A 16,759-nucleotide genomic window follows, 5' to 3' on the forward strand; every position below is an offset into this window, starting at 1 on the left:
ATCCATCAGACAGTGATTCTAACACACACGGGGATCCATCAGACAGTGATTCTAACACACACAGGGATCCATCAGACAGTGATTCTAACACACAGGGGGATCCATCAGACAGTGATTCTAACACACACGGGGATCCATCAGACAGTGATTCTAACACACACGGGGATCCATCAGACAGTGATTCTAACACACAGGGGGATCCATCAGACAGTGATTCTAACATACAGGGGGATCCATCAGACAGTGATTCTAACACACACGGGGATCCATCAGACAGTGATTCTAACACACAGGGGGATCCATCAGACAGTGATTCTAACACACACGGGGATCCATCAGACAGTGATTCTAACACACACGGGGATCCATCAGACAGTGATTCTAACACACACGGGGATCCATCAGACAGTGATTCTAACACACAGGGGGATCCATCAGACAGTGATTCTAACATACAGGGGGATCCATCAGACAGTGATTCTAACACACACGGGGATCCATCAGACAGTGATTCTAACACACACGGGGATCCATCAGACAGTGATTCTAACACACACGGGGATCCATCAGACAGTGATTCTAACACACAGGGGGATCCATCAGACAGTGATTCTAACACACAGGTGGATCCATCAGACAGTGATTCTAACACACACGGGGATCCATCAGACAGTGATTCTAACACACACGGGGATCCATCAGACAGTGATTCTAACACACAGGGGGGATCCATCAGACAGTGATTCTAACACACACGGGGATCCATCAGACAGTGATTCTAACACACACGGGGATCCATCAGACAGTGATTCTAACACACAGGGGGATCCATCAGACAGTGATTCTAACACACAGGGGGATCCATCAGACAGTGATTCTAACACACAGGGGGATCCATCAGACAGTGATTCTAACACACACGGGGATCCATCAGACAGTGATTCTAACACACACGGGGATCCATCAGACAGTGATTCTAACACACACGGGGATCCATCAGACAGTGATTCTAACACACAGGGGGGATCCATCAGACAGTGATTCTAACACACACGGGGATCCATCAGACAGTGATTCTAACACACACGGGGATCCATCAGACAGTGATTCTAACACACAGGGGGATCCATCAGACAGTGATTCTAACACACAGGGGGATCCATCAGACAGTGATTCTAACACACAGGGGGATCCATCAGACAGTGATATAATTCCATATAGAATGAATATAGAGACCATTCATGTGAATGTGTGGCCCTACAGAAGGAACATTAACAATGTTTCTGAGAACGACAGGCAGCGACTGGACCTGAAGACCAGATCAGATTAGACCCGGTTTAACTGACCCAGACTGGACCAGACCCGGATCAGTCCGGAACCACTACAGCCCCGCTACGGGGCACAGAAACGCTGAGGCGTTCAACTTGACCCCGAACCCGAAGCCCGGATAAAGAGGTTCAGTGAAGGTGGTGCTGAAGGTGTGGAGGTGGGTCAGAGAGTCCGAGGAGACTCTGTAGAAGGACAGAATCCCAGCAGGACAGTCCACATAGACCGCTACCCTGTTAGAGGAGGAAGAGGAGGAGGAAGAGGAGGGAAGAGGGATGAGCGTCCCGTTGTTGTCGTGCCAGGCGTTGAACCCCCCGTCGGTGCAGGTCAGACACCAGGACCGATCGTTCCCTCCGAACTTGGAGCCGTCGCCGTCTCCGCTGCGTCCGATTCCCCGGTAACTCACCGCCACGTAAACCTTACTCTCCCACTCCACCTCCCAGTAACAGCGACCGGTCAGACCGGCTTCACACAGCACCTGAGGCCAGTAGTCGAACCTCTCCGGGTGGTCCGGGTACCGGTGCTCCTTCCTCAGATCCGTCACCCGGCGGCTGTTTTCAGACAGTTTGAGGAACCTGTGAGCCGTGGTCGGGTCCAGAGTGAGGTCACAGGAATCTGATGGAGGGAGTTCAGATTATTACTGACTAAATAAATACAAATACAAATACCATTAGTTAGGGGATCGTGAGTAAAGGTTAGCAAAATAAACAGGTAAACTAAGTAAAATACAGTAAGTATGTAAACTAAGTAAAAATAAACAGGTAAATTAAGTAAAAAAACAAATGTAATCTAAGTGAAAAACGTAGGTAAACTAAGTAAAATACAGTAAGTATGTAAACTAAGCAAAATAAACAGGTAAACTAAGTGAAATATGTACGTAAACTAAGTAAAAAAGGTAGGTAAAGTAAGTGAAAAATAAAAATACCATTAGTTAGGGGATCGTGAGTAAAGGTTAGCAAAATAAACAGGTAAACTAAGTAAAATACAGTAAGTAAGTAAACTAAGTAAAAATATGTACGTAAAATAAACAGGTAAACGAAGTGAAATATTTAGATAAACTAAGTAAAGTAAACAGGTAAACTACGTAAAATATGTTGCTAAACTAAATAGAATATGCACGTAAACTAAGTAAAAAAAGGTAGATAAACTAAGTAAAATATGTAGATAAACTGATTAAAATATGTATGTAAACTGAGTGAAATATGTATGTAAACTAAGTGAAAAAGGTAGGTAAACTAAGTGAAAAATAAAAATGCCATTAGTTAGGGGATGGTGAGTAAAGGTTAGCAAACTTACACTTCTTCAAGCCTGGTTTCAACCACTGGACTCCACCGCGGTCCACTCTGAAAGAGTAATAAAGTCAGAAAAACAATTTCTCTTTGTTATGCTCAATAATGAGTCCACACAATGCCTCTTCATACCGGAGAGAGTTCAGGCTCCAGTGTGGATCCTCCAGTCCAGCTGACAACACCTTCCCTCCAGAGTCTCCTGGATGGTTGTAGGTCAGGTCCAGCTCTCTCAGAAGGGAGGGGTTAGAGGTCAGAGCTGAGGCCAGAGATGTAAAACCTTCCTCTGTGATCAGACAGCCAGACAGCCTGCAAACAAAACAATAGAAGAAGAAGGACAGGTTTAGTCTAATATATAAAATAGCACATCATCTGCATATTGTTTTACCCGTTGGTTTTACAGATCTATCTCAGTCTGATTCTGTGGAGGCCTTTAAATCCAAACTCAAAACCTCCTGTCCGTCCCTTCCTCTGGAATAACCTCACTATGGACATCAGACAGTCTGATTCTGTGGCGGTCTTTAAATCCAAACTCAAAACCTCCTGTCTGTCCCTTCCTCTGGAATAACTTCCATATAGACATCAGACCTACCGGAAAGGAGCAAGTACTGGCCCTAGAACAAGCCAGATTTCTGCAGATTTTAACGTGACTGTGACCCCTAAAGATAAAAAAAACCTGTTCAAACAACACAGAAAAAAGCAGAACTGCTCTGACCTGAGAGTATCCAGTTTACAATGTGGACTCTTCAGTCCAGCAGACAGGAGCTTCAGTCCTGAATCCTGCAGGTCGTTGTTACTCAGGTCTAGGTGTCTCAGACTGGAGGACTGGGAGCTGAGAACTGAGGACAGAGCTGCACAGCTTCTCTCTGAGAGGTTACAGCCGCTCAGTCTGGAGAGACAACAGTAAGGAAACAAGTTATTTATTGTTTACTCCTGTTGAAAGATAGCAGCAGTATTTAATGATGAATAAATCCTACTTACAGAGCTTTGTTGGAGGCTTTGACCACCGGCAGCAGCCTCAGAAGAGCCTCCTCTGAAGCAGAGTATTTCTTCAGGTCAAACACGTCCAGATCTTCTCCTGATGACAGTAAGATGAAGACCAGAGCTGACCACTGAGCAGGAGACAGTTTACCTGTTGAGAGACTTCCTGAACTCAGGTACTGTTGGATCTCCTCCACCAGAGAACGATCATTCAGTTCATTCAGACAGTGGAACATATTGATGCTCCTCTCTGGATCAGGGTTCTGCTCAACCTTCTTCTTGATGTACTGGACTGTTTCCTGATTGGTTTCTGAGCTACTTCCTGTCTTTGTCAACAGACCACGTAGGAGAGTCTGATTGGTGTCTTGTGACAGACCCAGGAGGAAGCGGAGGAACAAGTCCAGGTGTCCGTTTGGACTCCGTAAGGCCTTGTCCACAGCACTCTGGTAGAGATGTGTTGGTTTAGGTTTGTCTCTGAAGACTTCAGACAGCCAGGAGGTTTTTTGTTCTTCTGCCATCAGATTGACTCCAGAGTTGAAGAAGGTCTGATGGACATGGAGAGCAGCCAGAAACTCCTGAACACTCAGATGGACGAAGCAGAACACCATGTCCTGGTACAGTCCTCTCTCCTCTTTAAAGACCTGTGTGAACACTCCTGAGTACACTGAGGCTGCTCTGGTATCGATGCCACACTCTGTCAGGTCCGATTCGTAGAAGATCAGGTTGCCTTTCTGCAGCTGATCAAAAGCCAGTTTTCCCAGAGAATTGATCATCTTCCTGCTCTCTGGACTCCAGTGTGAATCTGTCTCAGTTCCTCCATCATACTTGATGTTCTTCACTTTGGACTGAACCACCAGGAAGTGGATGTACATCTCAGTCAGGGTCTTGGGCAGCTCTCCTCCCTCTCTGGTCTTCAACACCTCCTCCAGAACTGTAGCAGTGATCCAGCAGAAGACCGGGATGTGGCACATGATGTGGAGGCTTCGTGATGTCTTGATGTGGGAGATGATTGCTCTGGTCTGCTCCTTATCTCTGGATCTCTTCCTGAAGTACTCCTCCTTCTGTGGGTCGGTGAACCCTCTGACCTCTGTCACCATGTCAACACACTCAGGAGGGATCTGATTGGCTGCTGCAGGTCGTGTGGTTATCCAGATGTGAGCAGAGGGAAGCAGTTTCCCCCTGATGAGGTTTGTCAGCAGCACATCCACTGAGGTGGACTCTGTTACATCAGTCAGGATCTTGTTGTTGTGGAAGTCCAGAGGAAGTCGACACTCATCCAGACCGTCAAAGATGAACACAACCGGGAACTCTTCAAACCTGCAGATTCCTGCTTCTTTGGTTTCAGTAAAGAAGTGATGAACAAGTTCCACCAAGCTGTACTTCTTCTCTTTCAGCACATTCAGCTCCCTGAAAGTGAATGGAAATGTGAACTGGATGTCCTGGTTGGCTTTGTCTTCAGCCCAGTCCAGAGTGAACTTCTGTGTTAAGACTGTTTTCCCGATGCCAGCCACTCCCTTTGTCATCACTGTTCTGATTGGTTCATCTCTTCCAGGTGAGGCTTTAAAGATGTCTTCTTGTCTGATTGTTGTTTCTGGTCTGTCTGGTTTCCTGGATGCTGTTTCAATCTGTCTGACCTCGTGTTCAACATTGACCTCTGCAGTCCCTCCCTCTGTGATGTAGAGCTCTGTGTAGATCTGATTCAGAAGGGTTGGGTTTCCTGCTTTAGCGATCCCCTCAAACACACACTGGAACTTCTCCTTCAGGTTAGACTTGAGGTTAATCTGGCACATGGAAGGAGATTCTGGAAGAACAAGTAACATCACTGCTTACACACCGAATAAGAGCCAAAACAAAGACTAACAGTTCTGAGAAATGACGGTGGCTGAAGATGTAAGGTACCGTATCTAAACCTTATAGTTTAGGGGTCAATCCTTGAGTCAGTACCCACAGAGAAGACTCAAAATCTCTAGGCAAACCTCATAATGGGTCCTGGGGTACCTCACTTGCATCTTTTCTTTGTATCTAAGTCCCTCCCACTGAAGACGCGAGGAATGATGCAAGGAATCAAAGAAACATGTCCATCCATCCATCTTATCCGGGCTGGGTCGTGGTGGTAGCAGGCTTAGCAGGGTATTCCAGACATCCCAGATGAGATAAACTATCTCCCCAGAGTGTTCTGGGTCACCTCCAGGATCTCCTACCAGCTGGACGTACCCTGAAAACCTCCACCCAGGAGGATCCTGATCAGATGTTCAACAACCTCAACTGGTTCTTTTCAACATGAAGGAGCAATGGCTCTACTCCGAGCTCCTTCCAGATGTCATCCATCCATCACCTTCCTCTGATCCGGGGCCGGGTCGCAGTCATAGCAGGGAATTCCAGACATCCCCCTCCTCAGCAACGCTTTCCAAACTCTTCCTGGGGGACCCCAAGGCGTTCCCAAGCCAGACCATAATAAACGTTCTATATAATAAATGTTCTATTTAATAAACAGTTTATATAATAAATGTTCTTACGTCTCTGCAGACAGTCAGCCAGCTCCTCCTGCTTCATCCTCCTCAGGAAGTTCAGTGTGATCTTCAGAAATGCCTCTCTGCTGCTCCTCCTCTGCTCCTCATCCTCACCGTCCAGCACCTCCTCATCCTCCCTCTCACTCTCTAAGCATTCTGGGTAATCTGGCCTCAGAACCTTCTGGATCGTCTTTAGCTCGTTCTTCACAAAAGTGACGATGTTGTCCTCCAGCAGCTGGAACAGAATATATTCAGATTATAAACCACTGATCTGATCTATAAACCACTGATCTGGTTTATAAACCACTGATCTGATCTATAAACCACTGATCTGGTCTATAAACCTCTGATCTGGTTTATAAACCACTGATCTGATCTATAAACCACTGATCTGGTCTATAAACCACTGATCTGGTCTATAAACCTCTGATCTGATCTATAAACCACTGATCTGGTTTATAAACCTCTGATCTGGTCTATAAACCACTGATCTGGTCTATAAACCACTGATCTGGTCTATAAACCTCTGATCTGATCTATAAACCACTGATCTGGTTTATAAACCACTGATCTGGTCTATAAACCTCTGATCTGGTCTATAAACCTCTGATCTGGTTTATAAACCACTGATCTGATCTATAAACCACTGATCTGATCTATAAACCACTGATCTGGTCTATAAACCTCTGATCTGATCTATAAACCACTGATCTGGTTTATAAACCACTGATCTGGTCTATAAACCTCTGATCTGGTCTATAAACCTCTGATCTGGTTTATAAACCACTGATCTGATCTATAAACCACTGATCTGATCTATAAACCACTGATCTGGTCTATAAACCTCTGATCTGATCTATAAACCACTGATCTGGTTTATAAACCACTGATCTGGTCTATAAACCTCTGATCTGGTCTATAAACCACTGATCTGATCTATAAACCACTGATTTATAAACCACTGATCTGAACTATAAACCACTGATCTGATCTATAAACCACTGATCTGATCTATAAACCACTGATCTGATCTATAAACCACTGATCTATAAACCACTGATCTGATCTATAAACCACTGATCTGAACTATAAACCACTGATCTGATCTATAAACCACTGATCTGATCTATAAACCACTGATCTATAAACCACTGATCTGAACTATAAACCACTGATCTGAACTATAAACCTCTGATCTGGTCTATAAACCACTGATCTGAACTATAAACCTCTGATCTGGTCTATAAACCACTGATCTGATCTATAAACCACTCTGATCTATAAACCACTGATCTGATCTATAAACCACTGATCTGGTCTTTAAACCACTGATCTGGTCTATAAACCACTGATCTGGTCTATAAACCACTGATCTGAACTATACACCACTGATCTGATCTATAAACCACTGATCTGGTCTATAAACCACTGATCTATAAACCACTGATCTGATCTATAAACCACTGATCTGAACTATACACCACTGATCTGATCTATAAACCACTGATCTGATCTATAAACCACTGATCTGATCTATAAACCACTGATCTGGTCTATAAACCACTGATCTATAAACCACTGATCTGATCTATAAACCACTGATCTGATCTTTAAACCACTGATCTGGTCTATAAACCACTGATCTGATCTATAAACCACTGATCTGATCTATAAACCACTGATCTGATCTATAAACCACTGATCTATAAACCACTGATCTGAACTATAAACCACTGATCTGATCTATAAACCATTGCTCTGATCTATAAACCACTGATCTGGTCTATAAACCACTGATCTGAACTATACACCACTGATCTGATCTATAAACTACTGATCTGATCTATAAACCACTGATCTGATCTATAAACCACTGATCTGATCTATAAACCACTGATCTGATCTATAAACCACTGATCTATAAACCACTGATCTGAACTATACACCACTGATCTGATCTATAAACCACTGATCTGATCTATAAACCACTGATCTGGTCTATAAACCACTGATCTGATCTATAAACCACTGATCTGATCTATAAACCACTGATCTGATCTATAAACCAAATTATCTATAAACCACTGATCTGAACTATAAACCACTGATCTGATCTATAAACCACTGATCTGAACTATAAACCTCTGATCTGAACTATAAACCACTGATCTATAAACCACTAATCTATAAACCACTGATCTGATCTATAAACCACTGATCTGATCTATAAACCACTGATCTGATCTATAAACCACTGATCTATAAACCACTGATCTGAACTATAAACCACTGATCTGATCTATAAACCACTGATCTATAAACCACTGATCTGAACTATAAACCACTGATCTGATCTATAAACCACTGATCTGGTCTATAAACCACTGATCTGATCTATAAACCACTGATCTATAAACCACTGATCTGGACTATAAACCACTGATCTGATCTATAAACCACTGATCTGAACTATAAACCTCTGATCTGGTCTATAAACCACTGATCTGATCTATAAACCACTGATCTGATCTATAAACCACTGATCTATAAACCACTGATCTGATCTATAAACCACTGATCTGGTCTATAAACCACTGATCTGAACTATAAACCACTGATCTGATCTATAAACCACTGATCTGATCTATAAACCACTGATCTGATCTATAAACCACTGATCTATAAACCACTGATCTGATCTATAAACCACTGATCTGGTCTATAAACCACTGATCTGATCTATAAACCACTGATCTGGTCTATAAACCACTGATCTGATCTATAAACCACTGATCTGAACTATAAACCACTGATCTGATCTATAAACCACTGATCTATAAACCACTGATCTGAACTATAAACCACTGATCTGATCTATAAACCACTGATCTGGTCTATAAACCACTGATCTGATCTATAAACCACTGATCTATAAACCACTGATCTGAACTATAAACCACTGATCTGATCTATAAACCACTGATCTGAACTATAAACCTCTGATCTGGTCTATAAACCACTGATCTGATCTATAAACCACTGATCTGATCTATAAACCACTGATCTATAAACCACTGATCTGATCTATAAACCACTGATCTGATCTATAAACCACTGATCTGGTCTATAAACCACTGATCTGATCTATAAACCACTGATCTGGTCTTTAAACCACTGATCTGGTCTATAAACCACTGATCTGGTCTATAAACCACTGATCTGATCTATAAACCAATGATCTGATCTATAAACCACTGATCTGATCTATAAACCACTGATCTGATCTATAAACCACTGATCTGGTCTATAAACCACTGATCTGATCTATAAACCACTGATCTGAACTATAAACCACTGATCTGATCTATAAACCACTGATCTGGTCTATAAACCACTGATCTGAACTATAAACCACTGATCTGATCTATAAACCACTGATCTGAACTATAAACCACTGATCTATAAACCACTGATCTATAAACCACTGATCTATAAACCACTGATCTATAAACCACTGATCTGATCTACAAACCACTGATCTGAACTATAAACCACTGATCTATAAACCACTGATCTATAAACCACTGATCTATAAACCACTGATCTATAAACCACTGATCTGATCTACAAACCACTGATCTGAACTATAAACCACTGATCTATAAACCACTGATCTGATCTATAAACCACTGATCTATAAACCACTGATCTGAACTATAAACCACTGATCTGAACTATAAACCACTGATCTGATCTATAAACCACTGATCTGATCTATAAATCACTGATCTGATCTATAAACCACTGATCTGATCTTTAAACCACTGATCTGATCTATAAACCACTGATCTATAAACCACTGATCTGATCTATAAACCACTGATCTATAAACCACTGATCTGATCTATAAACCACTGATCTGATCTATAAACCACTGATCTGAACTATAAACCACTGATCTGATCTATAAACCACTGATCTATAAACCACTGATCTGATCTATAAACCACTGATCTGATCTATAAACCACTGATCTGGTCTATAAACCACTGATCTGGTCTATAAACCACTGATCTGAACTATAAACCACTGATCTGATCTATAAACCACTGATCTATAAACCACTGATCTGATCTATAAACCACTGATCTGATCTATAAACCACTGATCTGATCTATAAACCACTGATCTGGTCTATAAACCTCTGATCTGGTCTATAAACCACTGATCTGATCTACAAACCACTGATCTGATCTACAAACCACTGATCTGATCTACAAACCACTGATCTGGTCTATAAACCTCTGATCTGGTCTATAAACCACTGATCTGGTCTATAAACCACTGATCTGATCTATAAACCACTGATCTGATCTATAAACCACTGATCTATAAACCACTGATCTGATCTATAAACCACTGATCTGGTCTATAAACCTCTGATCTGGTCTATAAACCACTGATCTGGTCTATAAACCACTGATCTGATCTATAAACCACTGATCTGATCTATAAACCTCTGATCTGGTCTATAAACCTCTGATCTGGTCTATAAACCACTGATCTGGTCTATAAACCACTGATCTATAAACCACTGATCTGGTCTATAAACCACTGATCTGATCTATAAACCACTGATCTGGTCTATAAACCTCTGATCTGGTCTATAAACCACTGATCTGGTCTATAAACCACTGATCTGATCTATAAACCACTGATCTGATCTATAAACCTCTGATCTGGTCTATAAACCACTGATCTGGTCTATAAACCACTGATCTATAAACCACTGATCTGGTCTATAAACCACTGGTCTATAAACCACTGATCTGGTCTATAAACCTCTGATCTGGTCTATAAACCTCTGATCTGATCTATAAACCTCTGATCTGGTCTGAGGGGTTCAGGATGGAGGGGAGTGTGAACAGAACAGGTGTGAAAGTATGTACAGACCATAATAACAGAGTCCAGATGTGACTGATGCTGCTGGGCAGGCGGACCTCTGGGACCCTCTGAGCTCTGCTGGTCCTGGTCCTGGTCCAGTCTGAGGACCAACCATCAACAGTCAGACCTCATTAATCACCGTTCTTTAGAAGAACCTACATTTTGTTCTCGTATATTTTGTCTGACCTCGGCGTGACTGAGGGGCGGCCATCTTTAAACGCCAGAGGTTCCCCCTTTGACTGGTTGCTCTTTAAGGACACACAGCTGGGTCCAGGTCCAGGTCCAGGTCCAGGTCCAGGTCCAGGTCCAGGTCCAGGTCCAGGTCCAGGTAGCTCTGGTCTCTGATGGATCCTGAGGAACCAGGGAGGGAAATCCACTTGTTAAGTTGAATTAAAGCAGCCAGCAGGATATAAAGGGGTATCAGAGGATCTGGATCTGGATCAGGACCAGACTAGTCCAGGTCTTAACAGATCACCTCGGTTCAGCACTGAAGAATCCATCTTTAAATGCCAGAGGTTCCCCCTTTGACTGGTTGCTCTTTAAGGACACACAGCTGGGTCCAGGTCCAGGTCCAGGTCCAGGTAGCTCTGGTCTCTGATGGATCCTGAGGAACCAGGGATGGAAATCCACTTGTTAGTCTTCAGACCCACTAAATGAAATCAGTAAATCTCTCATAGACCATGATGCATTGCTGTAGATTTAAGGGGTATCAGAGGATCTGGATCAGGACCAGACAGACCACCTCGGTTCAGGACTGAAGAATCCATCTTTAAACGCCAGAGGTTCCCCCTTTGACTGGTTGCTCTTTAAGGACACACAGCTGGCTCCGGGTCCAGGATCAGGATCAGGATCAGGATCAGGATCAGGTCCAGGATCAGGTCCAGGTCCCCATCCAGGTCCAGGATCAGGGAGGTCTGGTCTTTGATAGATCCTGGTAGACCAGAGAGGAATATTCAGTTTTTAGTTTTTAACAAAGTAAAAGCTTCAGAAACCAGCAGGAAGTAGTTCAGTCACTTCCTGTCTCTGCAGCCTTTCACAATAAAGTACATCAAGACACTCTGATCCTGAGAGACAGAGTACTGATACTTTACTACAGTAAAGTACTACTACCACACTGTACAAATACTCTGTTACTGTAAAAGTACTACTACCACACTGTACAAATACTCTGTTACTGTAAAAGTACTACTACCACACTGTACAAATACTCTGTTACAGTTAAAGTACTACTACCACACTGTACAAATACTCTGTTACTGTAAAAGTACTACTACCACACTGTACAAATACTCTGTTACAGTTAAAGTACTACTACCACACTGTACAAATACTCTGTTACAGTAAAAGTACTACTACCACACTGTACAAATACTCTGTTACAGTTAAAGTACTACTACCACACTGTACAAATACTCTGTTACTGTAAAAGTACTACTACCACACTGTACAAATACTCTGTTACAGTTAAAGTACTACTACCACACTGTACAAATACTCTGTTACTGTAAAAGTACTACTACCACACTGTACAAATACTCTGTTACTGTAAAAGTACTACTACCACACTGTACAAATACTCTGTTACAGTTAAAGTACTACTACCACACTGTACAAATACTCTGTTACAGTAAAAGTACTACTACCACACTGTACAAATACTCTGTTACTGTAAAAGTACTACTACCACACTGTACAAATACTCTGTTACTGTAAAAGTACTACTACCACACTGTAAAAATACTCTGTTACAGTAAAAGTACTACTACCACAGTGTAAAAATACTCTGTTACAGTAAAAGTACTAATACCACGCTGTAAAGATACTCTGTTATAGTAAAAGTACTAATACCACACTGTAAAGATACTCTGTTACAGTAAAAGTACTAATACCACACTGTAAAGATACTCTGTTACAGTAAAAGTACTAATACCACACTGTAAAAATACTCTGTTACAGTAAAAGTACTAATACCACGCTGTAAAGATACTCTGTTATAGTAAAAGTACTAATACCACGCTGTAAAGATACTCTGTTACAGTAAAAGTACTAATACCACACTGTAAAAATACTCTGTTACAGTAAAAGTACTAATACCACGCTGTAAAGATACTCTGTTATAGTAAAAGTACTAATACCACACTGTAAAGATACTCTGTTACAGTAAAAGTACTAATACCACACTGTAAAGATACTCTGTTACAGTAAAAGTACTAATACCACGCTGTAAAGATACTCTGTTACTGTAAAAGTACTAATACCACACTGTAAAGATACTCTGTTACAGTAAAAGTACTAATACCACGCTGTAAAGATACTCTGTTACTGTAAAAGTACTAATACCACACTGTAAAGATACTCTGTTACAGTAAAAGTACTAATACCACGCTGTAAAGATACTCTGTTACTGTAAAAGTACTAATACCACACTGTAAAGATACTCTGTTACAGTAAAAGTACTAATACCACACTGTAAAGATACTCTGTTATAGTAAAAGTACTAATACCACACTGTAAAGATACTCTGTTACAGTAAAAGTACTAATACCACACTGTAAAGATACTCTGTTATAGTAAAAGTACTAATACCACACTGTAAAGATACTCTGTTACAGTAAAAGTACTACTACCACACAGTAAAAATACTCTGTTACTGTAAAAGTACTACTACCACACAGTAAAAATACTCTGTTACTGTTAAAGTACTACTACCACACAGTAAAAATACTCTGTTACTGTAAAAGTACTACTACCACACAGTAAAAATACTCTGTTACTGTAAAAGTACTAATACCACACTGTAAAAATACTCTGTTACTGTAAAAGTACTACTACCACACAGTAAAAATACTCTGTTACAGTAAAAGTACTACTACCACACTGTACAAATACTCTGTTACAGTAAAAGTACTACTACCACACTGTACAAATACTCTGTTACAGTAAAAGTACTACTACCACACAGTAAAAATACTCTGTTACTGTAAAAGTACTACTACCACACAGTAAAAATACTCTGTTACAGTAAAAGTACTACTACCACACAGTAAAAATACTCTGTTACAGTAAAAGTACTACTACCACACAGTAAAAATACTCTGTTACTGTAAAAGTACTACTACCACACAGTAAAAATACTCTGTTACTGTAAAAGTACTACTACCACACTGTACAAATACTCTGTTACTGTAAAAGTACTACTACCACACAGTAAAAATACTCTGTTACAGTAAAAGTACTAATACCACACTGTAAAGATACTCTGTTACAGTAAAAGTACTAATACCACACTGTAAAGATACTCTGTTATAGTAAAAGTACTAATACCACACTGTAAAGATACTCTGTTACAGTAAAAGTACTACTACCACACAGTAAAAATACTCTGTTACTGTTAAAGTACTACTACCACACTGTAAAAATACTCTGTTACTGTAAAAGTACTACTACCACACAGTAAAAATACTCTGTTACTGTTAAAGTACTACTACCACACAGTAAAAATACTCTGTTACTGTAAAAGTACTACTACCACACAGTAAAAATACTCTGTTACTGTAAAAGTACTAATACCACACTGTAAAAATACTCTGTTACTGTAAAAGTACTACTACCACACAGTAAAAATACTCTGTTACAGTAAAAGTACTACTACCACACTGTAAAGATACTCTGTTATAGTAAAAGTACTAATACCACACTGTAAAGATACTCTGTTACAGTAAAAGTACTACTACCACACAGTAAAAATACTCTGTTACAGTAAAAGTACTACTACCACACTGTAAAGATACTCTGTTATAGTAAAAGTACTAATACCACACTGTAAAGATACTCTGTTACAGTAAAAGTACTACTACCACACAGTAAAAATACTCTGTTACTGTTAAAGTACTACTACCACACTGTAAAAATACTCTGTTACTGTAAAAGTACTACTACCACACAGTAAAAATACTCTGTTACTGTTAAAGTACTACTACCACACAGTAAAAATACTCTGTTACTGTAAAAGTACTACTACCACACAGTAAAAATACTCTGTTACTGTAAAAGTACTACTACCACACAGTAAAAATACTCTGTTACTGTAAAAGTACTACTACCACACAGTAAAAATACTCTGTTACAGTAAAAGTACTAATACCACACAGTAAAAATACTCTGTTACTGTAAAAGTACTAATACCACACAGTAAAAATACTCTGTTACTGTAAAAGTACTACTACCACACAGTAAAAATACTCTGTTACAGTAAAAGTACTAATACCACACTGTAAAAATACTCTGTTACTGTAAAAGTACTAATACCACACAGTAAAAATACTCTGTTACAGTTAAAGTACTGCATTGAAAATGTTACTTCAGTAAAAGTACTACTACCACTCTGTAAATACTGTGTTATATTGTAGTATTTATGTAGTACTGAGTACTGTGATAATCAGTATTAGTACTCACGTCGCCAGCAGTAGAACTGGAGGTCTCATGTCTCCTGCTGTCAACATCAAAAACAATAATAAACATCATAAACAATAATAAACATTAATAAACAATAATAAACATTAATAAACAATAATTATAATAATAATAATGATAATTATAATAATAATAATAATGATAATAATAATAATAATAATAATGATAATTATAATAATAATGATAATAATAATGATAGAGTAGAGGAACCTGTTATTAATCTGCCGGTGACGTCACAGCGGCCGCTCCCTGGTAGAAACTGTATATACAGTATATATATATATATTATATCTACCTGTGTCTACCTGTGTCTACCTGTGTATCCAGGTAAGGTTCGGCCGTTAATCTCGTTTCTATGACATCCAGCTGACCTCACATACCGGGAGAACACCGGCACGTTGGAGAGGAACAACCGGAGAGAAGAAGAGAAACTGTTTCATCACCTCAGAGATCACAAGACGCGACACACCCACCTGTGTGACGTAATTCCGGTCACACACGTGATCTCTCACCAGCAGAGGACGCTACAGCTCCATCAGGGAGGTTCTGTTACAGTACCTCTGTTCTCCATCAGGGAGGTTCTGTTACAGTACCTCTGTTCTCCATCAGGGAGGTTCTGTTACAGTACCTCTGTTCTCCATCAGGGAGGTTCTGTTACAGTACCTCTGTTCTCCATCAGGGGAGTTCTGTTACAGTACCTCTGTTCTCCATCAGGGAGGTTCTGCAGCTGGAAGGAGACTCTGTTCTCCATCAGGGAGGTTCTGCAGCTGGAAGGAGACTCTGTTCTCCATCAGGGAGGTTCTGCAGCTGGAAGGAGACTCTGTTCTCCATCAGGGAGGTTCTGCAGCTGGAAGGAGACTCTGTTCCTCAAGAGAAGAAATAACAAACACAACCTGCTAACTCAACTCATTCTGTCTCTGTGTACTAATACTTCTAAAAATACATTAACAATATAAATAATAAATATACAATTTGTCTTTATATATTTGTCTTTATATAAATATACAATGTTTTTATATAAATATACAATTTATCTTCATACATCAGTATACTCAGATCAGTCGGCATACTTTTACTACGACATACTACTGCAGAAGCAGTACTTTTACTCTGATACTTTCAGTACCTTTATCTGCTGATACTTTAGCTCTTTAACTTGAATACAGGACTTTGTGTTTACTGTAGTAACGGTACTTTTACTGCAGTAAAGGATGTGAATACTTCGTCCAGCAGATAGTC

At 40.4% G+C, this 16,759-nt stretch overlaps 1 protein-coding gene across 5 annotated transcripts; it reads right to left on the minus strand.

Moving 5' to 3' along the window:
- Positions 1 to 956: 956 nt before the first annotated feature.
- Positions 957 to 16,194, minus strand: LOC141762966 (protein NLRC3-like). Of its 5 annotated transcripts, none has more exons than XM_074627174.1 (12): positions 15,826 to 16,194; positions 15,503 to 15,539; positions 11,790 to 11,978; positions 11,523 to 11,651; positions 11,234 to 11,398; positions 11,057 to 11,147; positions 6,110 to 6,338; positions 3,594 to 5,394; positions 3,328 to 3,501; positions 2,748 to 2,921; positions 2,623 to 2,669; positions 957 to 1,941 (listed from the first exon to the last, which is right to left on the minus strand). In XM_074627174.1, the coding sequence occupies exons 2-12, from the start codon at positions 15,529 to 15,531 to the stop codon at positions 1,382 to 1,384; spliced, it is 3,588 nt and encodes a 1,195-aa protein (XP_074483275.1). In that variant the 5' UTR covers positions 15,532 to 15,539; positions 15,826 to 16,194; the 3' UTR covers positions 957 to 1,381. The 5 variants fall into 5 exon arrangements, with proteins under 5 accessions (XP_074483275.1, XP_074483274.1, XP_074483273.1 ...); XM_074627173.1 differs by having other exon boundaries at positions 15,816 to 16,194; XM_074627172.1 differs by having other exon boundaries at positions 15,503 to 15,536; positions 15,731 to 16,194.
- Positions 16,195 to 16,759: the final 565 nt, after the last annotated feature.

Source organism: Sebastes fasciatus, chromosome 24 (assembly GCF_043250625.1).
Source record: "Sebastes fasciatus isolate fSebFas1 chromosome 24, fSebFas1.pri, whole genome shotgun sequence".
NCBI lineage: Eukaryota > Metazoa > Chordata > Actinopteri > Perciformes > Sebastidae > Sebastes > Sebastes fasciatus.

What these genes read in the sequence shown, in the direction of transcription:
- LOC141762966 (XM_074627174.1), bottom strand. Translation starts at nt 15,531, where the DNA reads ATGAGACCTCCAGTTCTACTGCTGGCGAC. An exon ending in CGCCCCTCAGTCACGCCGAG is followed by an intron (nt 11,148 to 11,233) that starts GTCAGACAAAAT and finishes GTTGGTCCTCAG; the next exon opens with ACTGGACCAGGACCAGGACC. An exon ending in ATCTGGACTCTGTTATTATG is followed by an intron (nt 6,339 to 11,056) that starts GTCTGTACATAC and finishes ATTCTGTTCCAG; the next exon opens with CTGCTGGAGGACAACATCGT.